Source organism: Periplaneta americana, chromosome 4 (assembly GCF_040183065.1).
Source record: "Periplaneta americana isolate PAMFEO1 chromosome 4, P.americana_PAMFEO1_priV1, whole genome shotgun sequence".
Taxonomy (NCBI): domain Eukaryota; kingdom Metazoa; phylum Arthropoda; class Insecta; order Blattodea; family Blattidae; genus Periplaneta; species Periplaneta americana.
In genome coordinates, this window is record NC_091120.1 from 138,464,784 (window position 1) to 138,483,088 (window position 18,305).

At 35.1% G+C, this 18,305-nt stretch overlaps 1 protein-coding gene across 1 annotated transcript in view; it reads right to left on the bottom strand.

Moving 5' to 3' along the window:
* Positions 1 to 18,305, bottom strand: part of Delta (neurogenic locus protein delta) — an 82,986-nt gene that overhangs the window by 40,488 nt on the left and 24,193 nt on the right. Inside the window, exon 3 of the mRNA XM_069824010.1 lies at positions 14,824 to 14,887. Within this exon, the coding sequence (XP_069680111.1) occupies positions 14,824 to 14,887 (64 nt within the window). The remainder of the gene's footprint in view (positions 1 to 14,823; positions 14,888 to 18,305) is intronic.

Sequence of the window (18,305 nt, forward strand, 5' to 3'; positions counted from 1 at the left end):
TTTCCTGGAAGGTGCTTCATACTCTGGTAGTTTTTTTCGCAGAATTCCTTTACCAGTTAACGCCCATCCTATGTGCATACGCTTGGGTTAATTCACGAGGCCTTCAACCTTTTCCTGGAAAAATTACATCGTATTTATAAGTCTTTCTGGAGAATTTTCAACTATTTTCATGCTTGTAGAGATTCAAGAGATGTATTGTTACATCATGTTCATGAGATTGCAATCTTATGTTTTTAAGATTACCTGTTTCTAGCGATTTAAAGTACAGGACCATATGCCAAGCCGCATAACCGGCCACTTATATTGAAGAAACAATTTTTAAAGCTATTTGAATCACAGTATAATGCTACCAACATTTGACTTGTGATCATGTGATCGAGAGGTAAATTTAATGCGTAGTATTGTTAAAAACATAAGTGAAGTTTATTTATCCACCGTTGGCCAGTCTTTGCATATCAAAGATCCCAGAGAGAACCCCAAGAGGGGGTTAAATTAACTATCACAGTAGTTTTGCTACAAACTTGCTTATTTTTGGTGGACAAGCCTATGCTGGAGCAGAATTTCTCGGGTTACTCCCATTTTTCCTGTCATTATTTACAAATTTATCCTTAACTCAGAATAGTTTGTATTATCAACACAGAAATGGAGAAACTGTTGAGCTGTGTATTATTCTCAAGCGATCCCAAGTGTTTCATACAGTATTGCAGTCTATCTCATGGAACAATTGAAGGGTTCAGAGCCACATTGGGCCAAGCGCCATTTATTAAAAACGGAGAAAGCAAGGGTTAAAGTTAAGTAAATACCATAGTTTAATGAAGATTGACATATCACTTAGTTTTAATGTGTATACTTTATATTACTTGCTATATGTTTTCATTGAATTATGGAAATAACTTCATTTTAACCCTTGTTTTCTAGTGTTTTAGTAAATGGCGCTTGGACCACTATGGTTCTGAACCCTTCAATTAATCCTTGAAATCTCTATAGTTGGTACTTTAGCAATAAATAATCCCTCTTGAACAACAAGAGAAGAGATTCGTAAAATAAAACTATTCCACATTAAATTTTTATGTGTATTTTATGAGAAGTCTACACCATTCCAAAGTAATACCAATGTTAAAAAATTTCATTGCAAAACTCATTTGATTTTCATAAGCCATATTAAATAAAATATTCCAAGTCAAAACTCAGCGACACTAATTAAGATAGGAGAAGATTTCTGGGACATTTTCTCATTTCACCTGACGCCATCATTATAAATCCTAAAATGCAGTCCTTAGCCATGTCAGTTAAGAGAACTGTATAATATAACTCAAACATTGGCTACGAATGCCATATATGAACTAAACCATTACGGTAGAGAAGAAATTTGAAGAACCATCTCATATCATTCAATATTAGCTAGTTACAAAAGTCAAGCAGTTTGAAATTAATTTTCTCCCTCCACAATTTTCTTTAAGAACACTACTTGTCAATTACAAGGAGTAGTCTGCAAACATCTGAACATCACTTAGCCTTTCTTTTGTCGGTTTTCAAGTCTTTATGTAACCGTTTAGAAGATCCTTTTATTAACACAAGACTTCAAAGGCAATTAATCTTCGCAGTGTACAAAGAGGTTAACAAAATATATACGTGAAAAACTTTAGAGGAGGAGTTGTTACTGGCACGGTAAATAATGAAAAATGGGCATTCGAAAAGTACTGGCGGTTTATTTTCCTGTTATATAACCATGATTAAACTTCCCTACGTAAAAACCACTTCATAATTTACAAGAACCTAAGTATTAATATATTTTATAATGCCAGAGGAAGGGGAAAAGAGAGAAACAGAAAATTCTATGAGTGAAATGGCCTCTTCACATCTTAAAATGCACAAACTAAATGAGTAGTAAATAAAATACAAACCACAAACCCTTTCTCAGTTAATAACAGGCCTTCTGTTGTACGAGTATTAGTCTTAATAGTAAAGAATGGAAATTAATTACCTTTCAACTGAAAAACCGAAACACATTTTATATTCCGAAGATTTCATTTATTTTTGTTCCGTAATAATAGGCCTATCTATATTCACCTGAAGTATCTGACATAAGATGGGCAATAGTTAAGGTGATATTAATATGTTTGTTCATTGTCAAAAAACTTTTCTGCTGTCAGAAGTGGAAATTTGTAGTTTTGATGATGTTTCTGTTCTGTGTTAGATCTAAAATGATAAATGATGTTAGTACAATATTTTCGCGGAACAAGTTTAGTAGGTAAAATGTAAGTAGGACTATTCGAAAGAACTTCTCCAATCTTTCTTTACTACTGCAAATCTCAGATGATGTTCAAAATTGAACATTGTCTCTCCTTTTACGAGAAGCCCTCAGTCGATTGGGCTACAGCTGGACACAGGAACGCATGAAGTTCAGAACGCACGGACGATAGTGTTCTGTTGGTCGAATGGAGTGGGAGATGGAGCGCGCCGTTACTTCGTGTTTCAACATGTAAACAGTCCGTCATAGTACGGCACAAAATATATTTCATCCTGTACAGATGCAGCATAAACAGTACATTCCTAGTGTAGACAATAAAAATGTCTACCATTAAAGTATTAACGCGAGTTGTAACCTTCAATCAGGTGTCTCTACGCCGAAGCCTGTTACACGTACCGCAGCCAAGCAGCAATAGGCCTACACCCAACGGTAATGCACATTATGGACCCACCTGTGCTGTTGCAGTCGAGTGACTGCATACCGGTCATGACGTCATTTACTCTAAACCTCATACTGGTTACTCTGTGTCCCTAGGCCGAAGCCTGGTTATAACTAAAGAAACGTCAAAATAAGATACCTACTTCTATTGAATAGAGGTTGAAAATGGTCACAACAGATTTTTTAAAACCATTTCCTATTCGGAGACAAATACACTGCAAATTATACTTCATTTTTCACACCGCATTCATATTTTCTACATTGTTTCTTACTTTTGCACTCCGAGACCTTACCCTACAGACACACCTGCAGTTTCAATCCATACATCGACCTATAGACAACTGCTAGGAAAGCAGGGTAGTCGGTGGCACGAGAAACAGCTGGCCTCGAATTATGCCTGGAGCATTTTCCATCACGAGCAGAGTTCTTTCACATGCAGCAACGTTAGAGGTTTACTTCAGTTTCGAAAAAAAAATCATACGAACTTTTCACCGTCAATTAGGGTTCGAACCCGTGAACTACTGAGTTAGTAACCCTGATGAATAGACAGACCACCGAAGACGACTTTTCTCAGTAGAAAGTTCAACGTTTTTGTTTGAATATCATTTCGTTAGATTAAATTGATTTTTCTAAGCCTCCAGCGATAGGTGGTACTGACGGTCACTACCACTCCAAGAGTATCCGGTAAGTTCACTCCCTCCTCAGGACCCCAGGGTGAGCTCCGGACCTTTTCATGTTATTGTTTTGGGTTCCAGCATTAGCGTGAGCTTTCCAATTAAGATATTCGACCTGTATGTTGCTTCTCTCCGCCCTTCCACTTTCCTTTTGTAGCCGATAGCTTGACGGACTTGCATACATTTGTAATCCACATCACGGAAGAAGTTTATGAGTGTCTTAGAAAACAACTTTTTGTTTTTTTACTAGAACTCGTCTTTAAAAATCATTCAAAGATTTTTCTCATGGGCCTTTCCTAGAACAACAAGGATTCACGTCGGTAATATTAATGACCTCCAAATCTATACACTTCCTACATAAAAAAAATATTTCCACCATGAAATGAATTGAAATATTTCATGCTATTTGACTCTTCTTCTCTGCTTACTTACATATGAATTACTGTTGTTTAGTCAACTGTTCGAAGACAGTGATACCAAGAAGGCACCACTTATGGGGCAACTAGGCCAGGGAATAATGGGGTAGGATGGCCAATTTCTTTCCCCCCTCCATTGCATACCTCGCCGACTAGCTACATATTACATTAGTGACACTTCAGATGTACACAAACAATTGTTCTTCCTCTGACACATATCAAGTGAGATGTACTGCCTAATAATAGATGTAATCAGTCAGAACTTCAATCAGAGGATGAATGTTCTGTACATACTATTAAAACTAATCTAAAGTAGCGACAAGGTCTTTATTGTAAAAATAATATCCAATATCTATAATTCTTTAAGAATACCATCACAGCGGTTTAGTGCTAAAGCGTTGGGCTTGTAAAACAGGGGACCCGGGTTCAAATCCTGATTTACCCTGAATTTATAATACATTGTCGGATAAGCCCTTGGTCCAAGTAACACAGGTTTTTTTTCGGGATACTCTGGGTCCCAACAAATTATCCACCATCACCATCACCATCACTCATTACGAGCGTAATATAAATCCACCACCTGTAGTGCACTCTGGATAATCTCTGACGAACTAAGTGGTCCACACTTTTCGACACTAGCGACATCTATGGGCACGTTGGTAGAGTCAGGGCGAATAACGGCAAGTGAAGAGCTCTAACATTGGAGAGAAAAAATAATTTCTTTAAGAATTTTTGCTACAAAACAATTGAGACATCAAATACATTTTTTTTCTGGTGTGAAGTTATAACTACAGAACTGTGATTTTGGGTTCCAGCAATAAAATTTAATGTCTACATAACCTACATATTGATTAGATGCGTCCCCTCTCTTTACTTTTATCTATTTTATTTAACGCTGCTGTATCAACTACTAGGTTATATACCGTCGATAGAATTTGTTGTAGCGAGATGGTATTTGGAGACAGGCCGAAGATTCATGTGGTTACCTAACATTCGCCTTAGAGTTGGAAAAACCTCTCGGGGGAGAGGAACTTAACGATGTAACCAGACCAAGCGGAAATCAAACTCAAATCCGAGCGCAACTCCGGAACAGTAAGCAAACGCGCCTACCGCCTGAGCTGTGCCGGTAGCTAGATAATTCTGCTATTTGTGAAATGTCTATAAGCTACTCTGTCCGGCAAAAGAATGAAGTGATGCAAGCCAGAACACCAATAGGTCTGTTCATATGGCAAAAAAAAAAAAAATAATAAAAATAAAAAATAACCTGTCACTGTCAAATCAGAGATCTGAAGGCCACGTACATGTGTTTACATCACTTTATTCTTTTCTTGGACCGACTTTAGTGTTGGTTGAAAAAAATGCTAGTTCCCCGAAAGAAAATGCTATATATTATATTCATTACGAAATGAGCTGTAAGATTTTCACTATGCATAGATTGTAAAGATTCTTCAAACAATAATTATATTATGACAATTTTTACGACGTTACGGAGTAACTTACAAATTCCACCCGCATCGCTGACTTGTAACTCGACATTTAACTCCACCGCTGTGGAGTAACGGTTAGCATACCTGACCGTGAAACGAGCGGGCCCGTATTCAAATTCTGGTTGAACTAGTTTAGGTTTATTCCGGGGTTTTCCCTCAACCCGTCAAGATCAAATGCTAGCTAACTTTCGGCGCTGCACCTCGGACTCATTTCGCTAGCATTATCACCTTCATCTCATTCATGCGTTAGATAACCATACCAATTGATTAAACGACGTAAAATAATGCATTAAAAAATTAACAGCTACTCTACCGCGCAATCTATTAAATTGAAAGTAGTTAAAAAAAACATTGGGGACGTCGAATCTCAAAGGGTTTAAAAAACTAAAATCGTCACACATGAAAACGAAGAGAGATGCAATTCAATTACTTATAAATCGGAAACCCGCTTCTTATTATGATTATTTTAGAAGACTTGACCGCTTGTTTACGTATTATCCTGACACTGCTGGTGCAGCATCATCATTATGAACCACGTCATAATGTTCATGAGGTTAGTGCCTCTCTGCTGTACTCTTTTAAAGTACCGGTTTTTTCAGTGTATCGGATTTCTTGTAACTTACAAGACAACATTCGACTAAATCGTGTTGGATATGTTCTGCAAACAAAAAGAAAGTAAACGAGAGGGAGGAACTGTGTGGGAAAGTAAAGTTGGAACACTTGCTCCTAGACGGCCCGGTAGCCTTCTGCCGCAGGTAATACTAGCGACTATATCATTATTGGTTTTTGCGTTTACTGTACTCTTGCCGTGTTTTACGGTCATTTTATAAAAAGAAATAATCGACACCTCTGCCTTTTTTGCTGAACAGGTGTCTTCCGTAGCGTCACTGGATTATAATAAAACTTCCTTCACATCGCTAACTAAAAGGATAGTTGTTACAGTAAGAAGATTCAGCACCTTAATCGTGTTTAACACAAAAAAATCTTCAGAGAAAAAATTGCAGAAGTAAAAATATTTGACTGCTCTTTTTCTCGCAAAAGCATGTAAACATTTTGTACTTATAAGCTTGTATGTCTTTTGGAAAGAGATTTTTAAAATCAATAAGCATACATAAGACTTTAAAAAGATATTATATAGGCCTACCGAACTAGATATAATTTAATAGGAAAGAAATTTAAAAAAAAAATATGAAGGATCGGTGAAGAGGAGAAAAATTCTCTCCGGCACCGGGATTCGAACCCGGGTTTTAGCTCTACGTGCTGACGCTCTATTCTCTAAGCCATATCGGATTCCAATTCCGATCAAATTCAGGCCCATCAATTTCAATAAGTGGTATCAACTGAAAGTCTATATTCGATTATATAGCTAGTGTAATATCGTGATTTTTTAAAATCTCTGAACTATGGAGTTTTTAAGAGGAAAAAATCGGGAAACTCAGTAAAAGCAACTTCAGGAATGAATAATGAAATTGCATTTCCTTGGACGGAAGAGAGAAATTCCCAAAATTAATAACAATAATAATGCATTATTATTATTATTATTATTATTATTATTATTATTATTATTATTATCATCATCATCATCATCATCATTATAGTGGTAATTGTGGCGGCATGACCACAGTCTACTATATACAGTCACGAAACTTGAGTTGTTGAGGGTACTAGGAACAATAGCTGTGCCGGTACTATTTCGCAATGTCTGTGATGAGGCTATAGTAGCGATCCTAGTGGTTAGCAACAACATATGGATGCATATTCCGTACGTATTGAGCTTCATGACTGTATATACTAAGACTGTGATACTACTACGTAAAGGTGGATTTATTGTTGGTGTGATAATGGTAGGAGTAATTTAGGATTCTGTAAGAACAAACAAATTGCTTATTGGTGTAACACAACATAAGAAAACCAATTTAGAAAGAACTAGATGTAAATTCATTTTTCGAATAATGAGAACAATAATGAAAAATAGGACAAGAAAAGAGAAAATTTTTACATTTTTATAAGGTTATGATGACTCTGAAGCAATGAAGTTAAGACACTTTAACAAGAAGAGAAAGGACTGTACAAATATTTTTTTAGGTTTGTAAGGAATACATCAGAACGCAACCCATTTCTTATCAAACAAAGCAAGCACATGATGTCTAACATCAAGTGACTTTTAAGAATGTAATAAGAAAACAGAATTCAAAGTCGTCCACAATTTTCACGTTAGAGGCACGTACACACTATGACTAATAAATAAATATTTTAAAGTCTATCTCTCGGTGAAGAATTATGAAATCTGGAGTAATTCAAGCAGATGATTATGTGGATGTTTATTTTAAGACATCAAGAGGCTGATACCGTCAAAAATATCTTTGCTTCTACAGCTTAATGACCCTCGTAAGATAGATGAGAAGATGGATTGTTTATACGATATAAAGATTCTTCCAAGACATACAAACTCATATTCGTAAATACATCTCTCTTTTGAAATGTGTTTATTCTATTAGCTAATCCTCTTTTGTGCTGTTGATCACAGGACCCTTATTTTGAATAACTTAAAAGAGATGACTTCATACTTTTTTGAAGAGTACTTATCGAAAACTTCTTTTCATTGAAAGGAGAATATGGAATGAAAATTATCTTTTTTTTAGGAGGACCTCCGCCATTAACGTTCGTATACTTGTGTGTGGTAGTGCGATATATATATATACACACAAATATATATACGAAGCTATAAATTCTTCCATGGTCGAGTCTATGTACAGCAAACAGGTGTTGTAAGAGAAGAAGACACATAAACCTCGATACACTGGTCTCCCAGCAACCAGTTCTGAAATATCTTTTAGGAGCTATAGGCATTTGTTTTTTTCTTCTTCTTTTACTCCCCCTTAAACACGACTTATGGGCAAAAAGGAACGCATACTACATATAGCCTACGTAAGTCGTTTTATTATTTTTAGTTTTTATGTTTATTTGTATATCATAGCATCACAGTTGAAGGTGGAAATATCAAGAAAATAGCTTCAATTTCCCATGACACTGCCGGTTATGGTAATGTTTCAATAAAAACTACTTAGACTTCCAATCTCTGCTTCATTTGGAAAAATGTTTGAGTTCTCTTACCAGACTTACAATATGTTTCGAAGGAAAAAAAAGAGGGTTCTTTTAAGGAATGGAATTTAGTTTCATCAAGTTTAAAACCTTACAAAGATAATAGGTTAATATATATTAGAAGTGTTGTTTCCTACCAATTACATAAAAAGTAAAGCGTATGTTTCGATAGCCTTATTTGTAATCTTGAAGTGTACAAGTTGGTATTACTGCAAACTCAATAATATATTATACTATGAATTCTGTGCACACAATGTACTTTTTTTTTATCTACAGTTGTAAAATTTCCCGTATTTTTATCGTGGAAATGTCCAAAATATTTTGATTAGATTTCCAATATGGGAGTTGAGAATCAACTGCCATTCATAGTACACCTAACCAATCAAGGGTCCTGTTGTATGTTAATCTTGCATTGTCTTTAAACAGACTATATACCTAGAGACTTGGGCTGTATATTGACTTATCTAGTGTTAACGAAAATACTTATCAGAATAAGACTAAAGATACAATCCTTGAATTAGATTATCATTATTACTGTTCTCACTATTGCAAAAACTACGTAAAAGTAAGTAAATCCAAGTTGAATATATTGCAATAAACAAGTTTTAAAAGTTTAAAACAACCATCAATTAAAAAAATAATTAAAAATGATTGATAAGGTTATATGTAAAATTTATTGGAAATTATGCGTGTTTTAAACTTTTTAAACTCGTTTATTGCAATATGTTTGACATGGACTTGCTTACTTTTACATGGACATCTACTTATTAGTCTGATGATGCCCATAATAAGGGCGAAAACGTTCACTAATATGTATTAGTAAAATAACTTTTGATATTTTGCTTCAATAAATAAGTCAAATACTGAACAATAAAGACTTCACATTTTCGTATTATCATTACATGACTTATTGGAGTACACATAAAATGAACTCAAAATTCAAATTTAATTTGATTTGGTAATTTATTCTTGAACAGTTTGTTGGATATATCAACAATTTACCAAACTTCAATTTAATATAAATTATTAATATAAGCCTATGTAACCATAGGCTCGTGCAAAGCTGCATATAATGTAACCTATTACCTCAAAGTGCTAACAATGATTTAAGTTCACCGATCTAGATTCAGAAATGGCATTAAATCTATACCTAATAACAGTGTGCAACATCAAAACTTCTTGCTACAATTCTGTGTTTTTAAAATAATTAATACTGCCAAGGATAAAAAATCCCATGGTTATAGACTACTAACCGCCAGGTAGAGAGAGAGAGAAACACTCAATAACAAAAATATTTAACAAGGTAATAATTAATATTATACGAGACAAGATCAAGTCTACAATTGCGGTCGGAATCGTTTTCAAATATAAGAATTCATAATAGTCAATCATAAACTTCGAAACGCGAACAATAAATACTTTCCTAAGAACCGTAACACAAAATTAAGCAACAGTGTAACAATTATAGACCAATTTAAACGGATGGCCTGAATTCTTCGCATTTTATTTTTGCTTCGTTTATTTCTATATTACTTCTTTGTTCTAACTTTCCCCTGTAGTCAATATAAAAAAATGTTACCTACTTTATTTTACGAGAGATGTTACGCGAATTCTGACATGTTATATAAAACCAGAAGAAGGAACGGTAGTTATGGAACCAGACTACAAATTATCTCCATGACAACTTAAGTGCAAAACGATTGAGGTTTTCTTGGGATGAATGACAGTTGACTGTTCTTAATAACTCCCTAAAGAAAACATATACCACTCATAACAGAGATAAATTAAAACTCCACCTAATTCTTTCTCTCGTATCTTTTTTTTGTCTACGCTCCTACCTGTTTCTTTTAAGGGTCAAATTGTTTTATTATTTCTCATGTTTTCTCGTTCCCATGTTGAGAGGTGTGTTTCCCTCGCAGACATGCACGATAAAGAAGTAGCTGACCGCATCCAAGGATACCGAGTACAGGGAGGATACTATTAGGATTATACAACGTCCAGAAAAAGATGACCCTTAAAAACCATCCTGGTTTCCAATAACCCTCTGACTGCATATATTTCAGGAAGGTAGTTTTATAAAAAAATCCTCCCCTTCTACTTCAGTTGATACTGATTACCTACTCATTCAAGACTCCCCGCTCTTTTTTCGTATATGTTCTTCAGAAAACGGTTAGCTACCTACCAGATTGAGGCAAGGGGGAGGGTTTCCTCACCTGGTATATTCTAGGGGCTGGATAGTGGCAAAGGGAAGCAAATTCAGCCCCCTTGTATCCTACTATTACTTTTTCTCTGAAGAAAATATAAGGTTATGATACATTTTGGATATGTGGGTTGTACTGCGGTTTGATGAGGTTGGAGAGGTACCTTTGTAATTTTAAGTCTATGCATTAGCGGCATATGTAACTTCGCAAGCTTAGCACATAAACGCACAAAATCCTTCACTTTTCGGAATATCTCTCAATCAGCTTTCACATTACGTAAACGTCTGGTATGTTAATTCTAACACACGAGCCTGAGATTGCATCGTTGCGGGATGATAGGGGGATGGATAGATAAGTGATGGTAAAGGTAATGGTAGTACCTCAAGAAAATGTCCTAACACTGCCATGAAAGTAAGTTTGCTTTGAATGTCTGAAGGGGTGTTTTTCTCATCTTATTTGAAATCTTATTACAATACAATTAACACAAGCTATGCAAGACATATTGTTATGATCAACCTGTTCTTAAAAAAATAGAAATAACTGTTATTGCGTAACTAATATTTCGTAAGCGAATAACCAAATAATTTATCTTGTTATTTAGTCAACTGTCCAAAGACAGGTTTGAACCTCGTAAGTAACACCGATAAGACATCACTCATTAGGCAACTAGGCCAGGAGATAACGGGGTAGGGTGACCAGTTCCTTTCCCCCTCAAATGCATACATCACCGATTAGCTACATATTCCACTAATCAGACTACAGATGTATACAAACATCTTCTTCCTCTGACACACATCGTCAAGTGAGATATACTGCCTGATAATAGATATAGGCCCTACATATCAGCCAGAACCTCAATCAGAGGTATAATTTATGTTATAGCTAAAAATTAACGTACATTCTATTTATAAAAAACTCGTAAAACAGTAAATGAATTTGATACCCCCTTCTTAATCCTCGTATTTCTTTCGTTCTTTATATATATATATATACATATAACATTTTTTTAAGAAATCAAAATGACGTATTGCATTTACCAGGTGTTTGGTAGTAAGAAAGGAAGAAGGAAACTTCCGCACTTTACGTTGTTCGAAATTCGAATGTTCATAGCAAAGTGGTTCCTTAAAGCAGACTAGAGGGGCAGCACTGTATTATGCAAAGGAAGACTCAGGTATACGATAGGAAGGTATATATAACTTTTTTCTCTCTCTCTCCTTTTCTCCCGGATGTGTGATCACAGCACATCCTTTCCAGTGGAACCAGATTTCCTTCATAATAGGCTCAAACTTCATCACCTGTTTCTATATGGGAGCTACTCTACTCCCAGCCCTTAGGGGGACTGCTTCCGAAGCGGCAGACAATGAGAGAGGCATTGAACCTCAATCATTAAGTCCTTGGTTTGAATACAGACTCGGGGAAGATACCAAAAATATATTTCATCGATATAATAAAGTAATTCAGAGGTAAGATGATGACATTTTAGTTAAAAAGAATTGGATATCCCCTATGTACACAAGTAAACGTAAAATACCATTAAAAAATACAAAAGACAATACGGTAAGTTTCAAACTCTACATCTCTGTTCGAGAAGAGATGGCATAAACCACAACCTAGAAGGGACTGCTACTTTTTTTTTTCATGAAAGGCTGACAGATTGAACTGAAGTCATTTTTGAATTACGGCGAAACTTCGCTTCTATCTGAGACTGAACCCAGGCTCCTCTAGTCCTTAGTCTACTGCTTTACTGAAAGAGCTAATTCCACTCAAAATACTTTTGCTTTTCGCACTGTAAATAAAGAAAAAACCTGGTCAGCTTCGATAACTGTACAGTAATAGCTGCAAGCTAATCCTTAATTATTCCTGACTCCAAAATCAGGAATTATTTCGATTAGTTTCAATATCTTAATGGACATATTACGACATAAAACATTAAAATCTAGAGGGAAAAAAAAAGTAAACTGGGAATGAGGAATTTGTTTTTGCATATTTTCTCGTCCTATATATGGTTACTTTCGACCTATAGTAACAATGCCAAACAAGCAGGTAAGTATAATAACAAAGACCACATAGGCAATTACATTAACAAAGGACAAACATCCATACTCATCCAGGATCGAACCCATGATCGCGGCTTCACGCAGCGCTAGAACATGTTGCAAACATGGTCCGCAGAAACTGTGGCAATTTAACAAGGTGTGGTGTATTAGAACGTACAATAATGACCAAGATTAACTAAAATTCTTATGAGAACTCTATTTCGGATTCCAGCAGAGCAATGTAGAAAGGTATTTCTGTTGAAAGAATGAAACGGGTACACTTGAAATAAAAGTCAGGCGTGTCCGATAATGATTACGTGAGAAATAGGAAATTGTTTCGAGTGTGGGAACTCTATTCAACCGCTTTGAAGAGACATGTTACAAATCGGAAACAACTCGCAAGATAAATGCATACGTAGTAAGTGGTCCGAGACGGCATGAAGTGGCATGACCACCCTTGTTTTCATGGTGCTCTGGAGACATTCCCTCCTCTCACCGGAAGACGGATCTTCCCTGTCAAGCCGAGATGAAATCCAAACCAACCCTCTTAAAAAATAGAGAGAGAGAAATAAAAGGACAAGGGAAAATGTCAACAGCTGTCACCCTTATGTTCTATCTAGTGCTTGATCCTTTTAAAAATATTGCATCGGCAGTTTCCTTTAAACATTGTATAACACGAAAAACCTTTCCAATTTCTTACTACGACAGATTGATCTTTGATGCTTAGAAATGTGAAACTGTTCAGCCAACTAGCATTTGGTGGGAATTTATTTTTCAAGAACGGCGTGTCTATTAGAAATTTAAGTCCGAAGGCATCCACAATTATTCATAACAAATGCCAGCTATGTTAATATAAAAGTTTCAATCATTAGATAGACAAAGTCCTTCGTGTGTACAGGGAATGAAATACCTACGACCAAAAACGGGGCTAAACTAGCAAGAGCAGTGATGTTTTTGAAGTCTAATGAAGGAAAATTTTAACAGGAAAATACTCGAAAAAAAAATGTTAGTGTAAATCTAGACGTACAAAAGACGCAGGCACATAACTAGACTTTATCTAAGGAGAATTCTTTCTTTCAAAAATTTAGACAAAGGCATTTCAAAGTCAAAACAAGTTTTTAAGATTTCCTTGCAGCAACAGCAGAAGGAGTGACCATTCCACAGACATATCTAAGTGGATGTTACAAAATGTTCAGTTTAGAACAATATTTCTTACGTACAGAAATACACATGAAACATGTTCAAAAGCATAGAACATTTTAGCAAGAAATGATATTAAGTCAGCCGTTTAAGAAAGAGATAAAAGGAGACATTACTGTGTAAATATATATTGAGGAGAAAAATACGATATTTATTATCCACTACCTAAATCTCTTTTCCATTAAGTCTGCTTCATCTGAAAGATTGGAATTATTATCCATTTTATTTTTGGGTGTGGGACAGCTCTATTTTGAACTGAAGACAGATACAGACCATATAATAATATCACAGTCTAGTAGGCCTATATACAGTTACGAAGCTCAATACGTAGTAAACATGCATCCATAGATAGTTGCTAACCACTAGGATCGCTAATATCGCCTCATTACAGACAATGCGAAATAGTATCGGCACAGTCTATTGTTCCTAGCACCCTCACAACTCAAGCTTCGTGACTGTATATACTAGACTGTGGTAATATGCTATGTTGATAATCCTCACATTTTAACATGCTTATTAGTTATTTTAAACATGACGTAGTAATTTATAGATAAAAAGATTACATTCGTGGTTCTACTTTATACTTTTCTGCTTAAAGATAAAGCCAAGTAAAATGTTATATAGACTATTTCATTTTTTTAATTCCAGAACATATTACATGTCTACCATAACTATGCATGATGACAGGGAATTTCTATACAACAGAGACAACGCTGATAAAAAATCAAAACAAAAAAAAAACACATTCATGAGGATAGCTAGCTTTTGTTTTGAGAACGCGTTTCCATGGTAGTGAATACTGAATACCGAAAGAGCTTGGTTGTATTGCTCCCAGGTTGCAGCCACTCGACCGCCATGAAGAACGTGAGCCTTTAACAAAAAAATCTTAAAACAATAAAAACAAATGAAGAGGAGAGCGAGAGAAGAGGAGAGAGATGCGAGGGTGGTAGTGAGGAGAAAGACAGAGATAGACAGGGAAGAAAGGAGTGGGGAGGTTAAAAAATGAAGTACAACTTACCGCCGGATCGTGATGTTGCATTGTTGTTATCATGCAAAGCTTCCACGATCAACGAGAATGTCCCCTGAAAACAAAAGAGAATCGCCAGATTACAATTCCGAATACATACAGAATATAAACTAGATTATTATTATTCTTTTTAACTTCCTTTTAAGAGAATATGAAATTATTTTATTTGCATAATGTTCTTCGGAATGAATTCCAATGTAGAATTAAGACACAATAGCTACGCAAAACATAAAAGCGCAACGTTACTTTGGATAAAATAATATAACAACACAATCCTTTATATTATATGAAACACCTGCATATTGAATTCATAAAAATAATTCGCCAATGTCAGAGACTTAATACATATGGGTACCCTATAGATCATGATCGACAATTCTATCAGCTGATTACAAAATTAAACTCCATTTTGTGCGAGATCTCCGGAAATATTTTGTGAATAAATTATCAATGGGGGCAGATATTCTCGGAGGATTCCTGTTTTTCATTGAATTTGATTTCATCATTAGTTAAAGTTAATACGTTAATTAGTAAATGTTCATAATTAATTTATATTAATAATTTATCGAAGTATTTTAGAAAACTTAAACATGGAGAATCTGAATACACGCATATTTTCTCTCTTAATTACTGGGATATAGGTTGAATGTCTTGTGAATTCTTGATAGATAAGCCGTTCTCGGTGATGTACTGGTTACCGTATTTATCGCATTAGAAACTTGCTGTTTCAGACCCGATAGGAGGCAATGGGTTTTTATGGACGGTAAAAATCCCTAGCATGAATTTCTTTGAAACGGAAATGAAGCTGAAAAACCAGTGTTTTAGATTTACAGAGAAAATTTAATGGTTGTTTCTCTAAGTTCTGTTAAGTATTATTCTCGCCTATAAACCTATCGTCGGAGTAATGAATTCAGTATTGTGGGTGCCTCAACTTCAGATATGGCTCCTCACACAGACTAAGAATCCAGGATGTTTGTCCTTGTCTCTAAGCATTGGAAAATCGTCCAAAACCGACAAATATTGACATAACTGAAAAATATACACATATACAGTGAAGAAGAAAGAAGGAAAAACCGTGAACAAATTTTATAACAAACAGCCAAATTTCCTTCTTTTCTTATACTTGAAACGAACCTACATGAACTGAACACGATTCTGTCTATTCTTAAGAACAGGTATTGAAAATTCGCCTCTAAAATTATACATGTAACAGTTGAGGGCAAAAAAAAAAAAAGTCGTAAATATTTTACAACTAAAGGAACAAAGAGTAGATTTAAATAATACGTAGATAAGTTATGTAACTCTAGTTTACAAGGGAAGCTTTTACAGAAAAAGAACATGTACATAGCGTAATTTCAGACAGTAAATTAAATACCATCCTAATGAGCATTTTTCCCAGTCCCTGTTCGCTCCCACAACGGTTTCTAACCATTCATTACAGCGCTCAAGATTTATGAATGATGACTGTAGAGTGACACTGAAAAGCTACACTACCGCCTTCTGGACGCCACAACAAAGAACTAAAAGAACGTTCGGAAAACAACTGACAGGCATTGAAGCTTCATACAGAGAAATAACAGATTTACAACGAATTCGTAGAACTAAATCTTATTCTATGTTGTGCAAGAAGCAGAGCCAAACCATTACGGTTACAACTTTAATCCACTTCATACAAACATCAGAGAGGATAGGACTGTATGTATGAGACATACTAACATCGAAAAAGCTAGACGTAATGTTGAAATCTATGTATGGACGTGACATTATTTTTAAAATTGGTCATGCTTCATGGATTTCACAACCGGTTTCATCTACATTCAATTTTTTCTTGCTTTTAAATATAAAACGAGGGTCTTCGACGGTATCTTAATTCTTTTTAATTTTATTATGGTAAAAAATGGTCACATGGTTTTACCTCGATTTCCGGGCGTAGACTGGATTTAGCTCCAGGGACGGATCTGGGAGACGCTTAGTCTCTAAGTCCTATAAACATTCCGGTCAAACAACTTTGGACAACCAGCACAAGACAGCTACTAAAACTGTGCCTGGAGCAAATAGGCGCGGGAGGGGAGATACTCAGATATTTTAAGAGGTCCTTACTTCTAAATTTCATCCATTAAACACGGTAATAATTGTAGTAGAACTACAAGATCACAATCGGCTATTTTCATCACTAAAGACACTATATTAATAACACTGGGTGTCTCATAAACATGTACACAACGTGCTCAGTGTTGTATTCATTCTTGAAGTATATAGATTATATTTTATATACTGAGAGTTGAAGGTATAACGGCAGTGAAGCAATTATATACAGTAAAGTCGTTGGAAAAACTTAATTAATCTAAGAAAACCAGCTTGGAGATGCTGTTCGCAAAACATAATGTTAAGGAGAAAGAAGCTCTCAAAGAATTCGTTCCACTGCCTTTTTGGTCATGAAATCTAACAATCTGTCTGAATTCGAAACCAGGATTATGTCTGAAACCGTCAGTTGACTGGACAGCCATTTTTTGTGTAATTTATAGGTACACTGCATAAATTATGAAAGAAAAAACTGGTAACAATACTGCAACTGAAGAATTAAATTGATTGGGGTAACAGAAATAGTCGAAGAATATCTCTTTAACCAATAAAAATCTCACAGAATCTACTTGAAGTTAAAATAGTTTTCTTCTACTAAGAAACTGTCAGTTAAGTTACTAATTCACAGTTAGGATTCGATAAATCGATACAAAGCAAATGTGAATTGAGAATAGAAATGGAAGTTTAAGTACTTTTAAGAAACCTGCCTATAATTGTTCTATCCACCACAAATACAATGTTTATGTCTGGTATCTTGTACTGATAAATTATCAATTTCGCTCGATTACTTTATGTCACTCCATTACAGTAATTTAATTTAATTGCTATTTTGGTCTTCGACAGTCAAAACGTATTCACAGATAAATGTACAGGATTCAACGACACTAATCAAAGCATTAAATACATTCGAAAACTGCTTCTTAAACCCGAGTTTTGTAAACGTTTTTTACTTCTAGCACTGATTAAGGACCGAATTTGTTTTCCACCAGATATTAATGAAATTGTTACAATTCCTAAACATGACTAAAATTTAAATAAACTGTATGCTGCCCTGGTTTTTTTATTTTCTTTTACAGGTCTACAATTTTTTCTCTGAGTCCAACAAAAGCTAAAAGCAAGGTTGCTGCATGAAAGATCAATGTAATAAATATTCATGATACGTTATTTATTTTTTTATTGTGAGAAAACTGCTGTCTTTAAAGAACAACATCTATCGACAGCATACGCTAAAAACTACTCAAAGATTGGGTCAACGTTTATGGAACAGCGTGTACTGAACAACAGCAGCACAATATTCTATGTTAAAGTTTTTTTAGACTGAACTTCTTTTTTCTTTACCCATCTTCATTTTTGTTATATTTTTATTACCAGTGCAACTTAATTAAAATTAA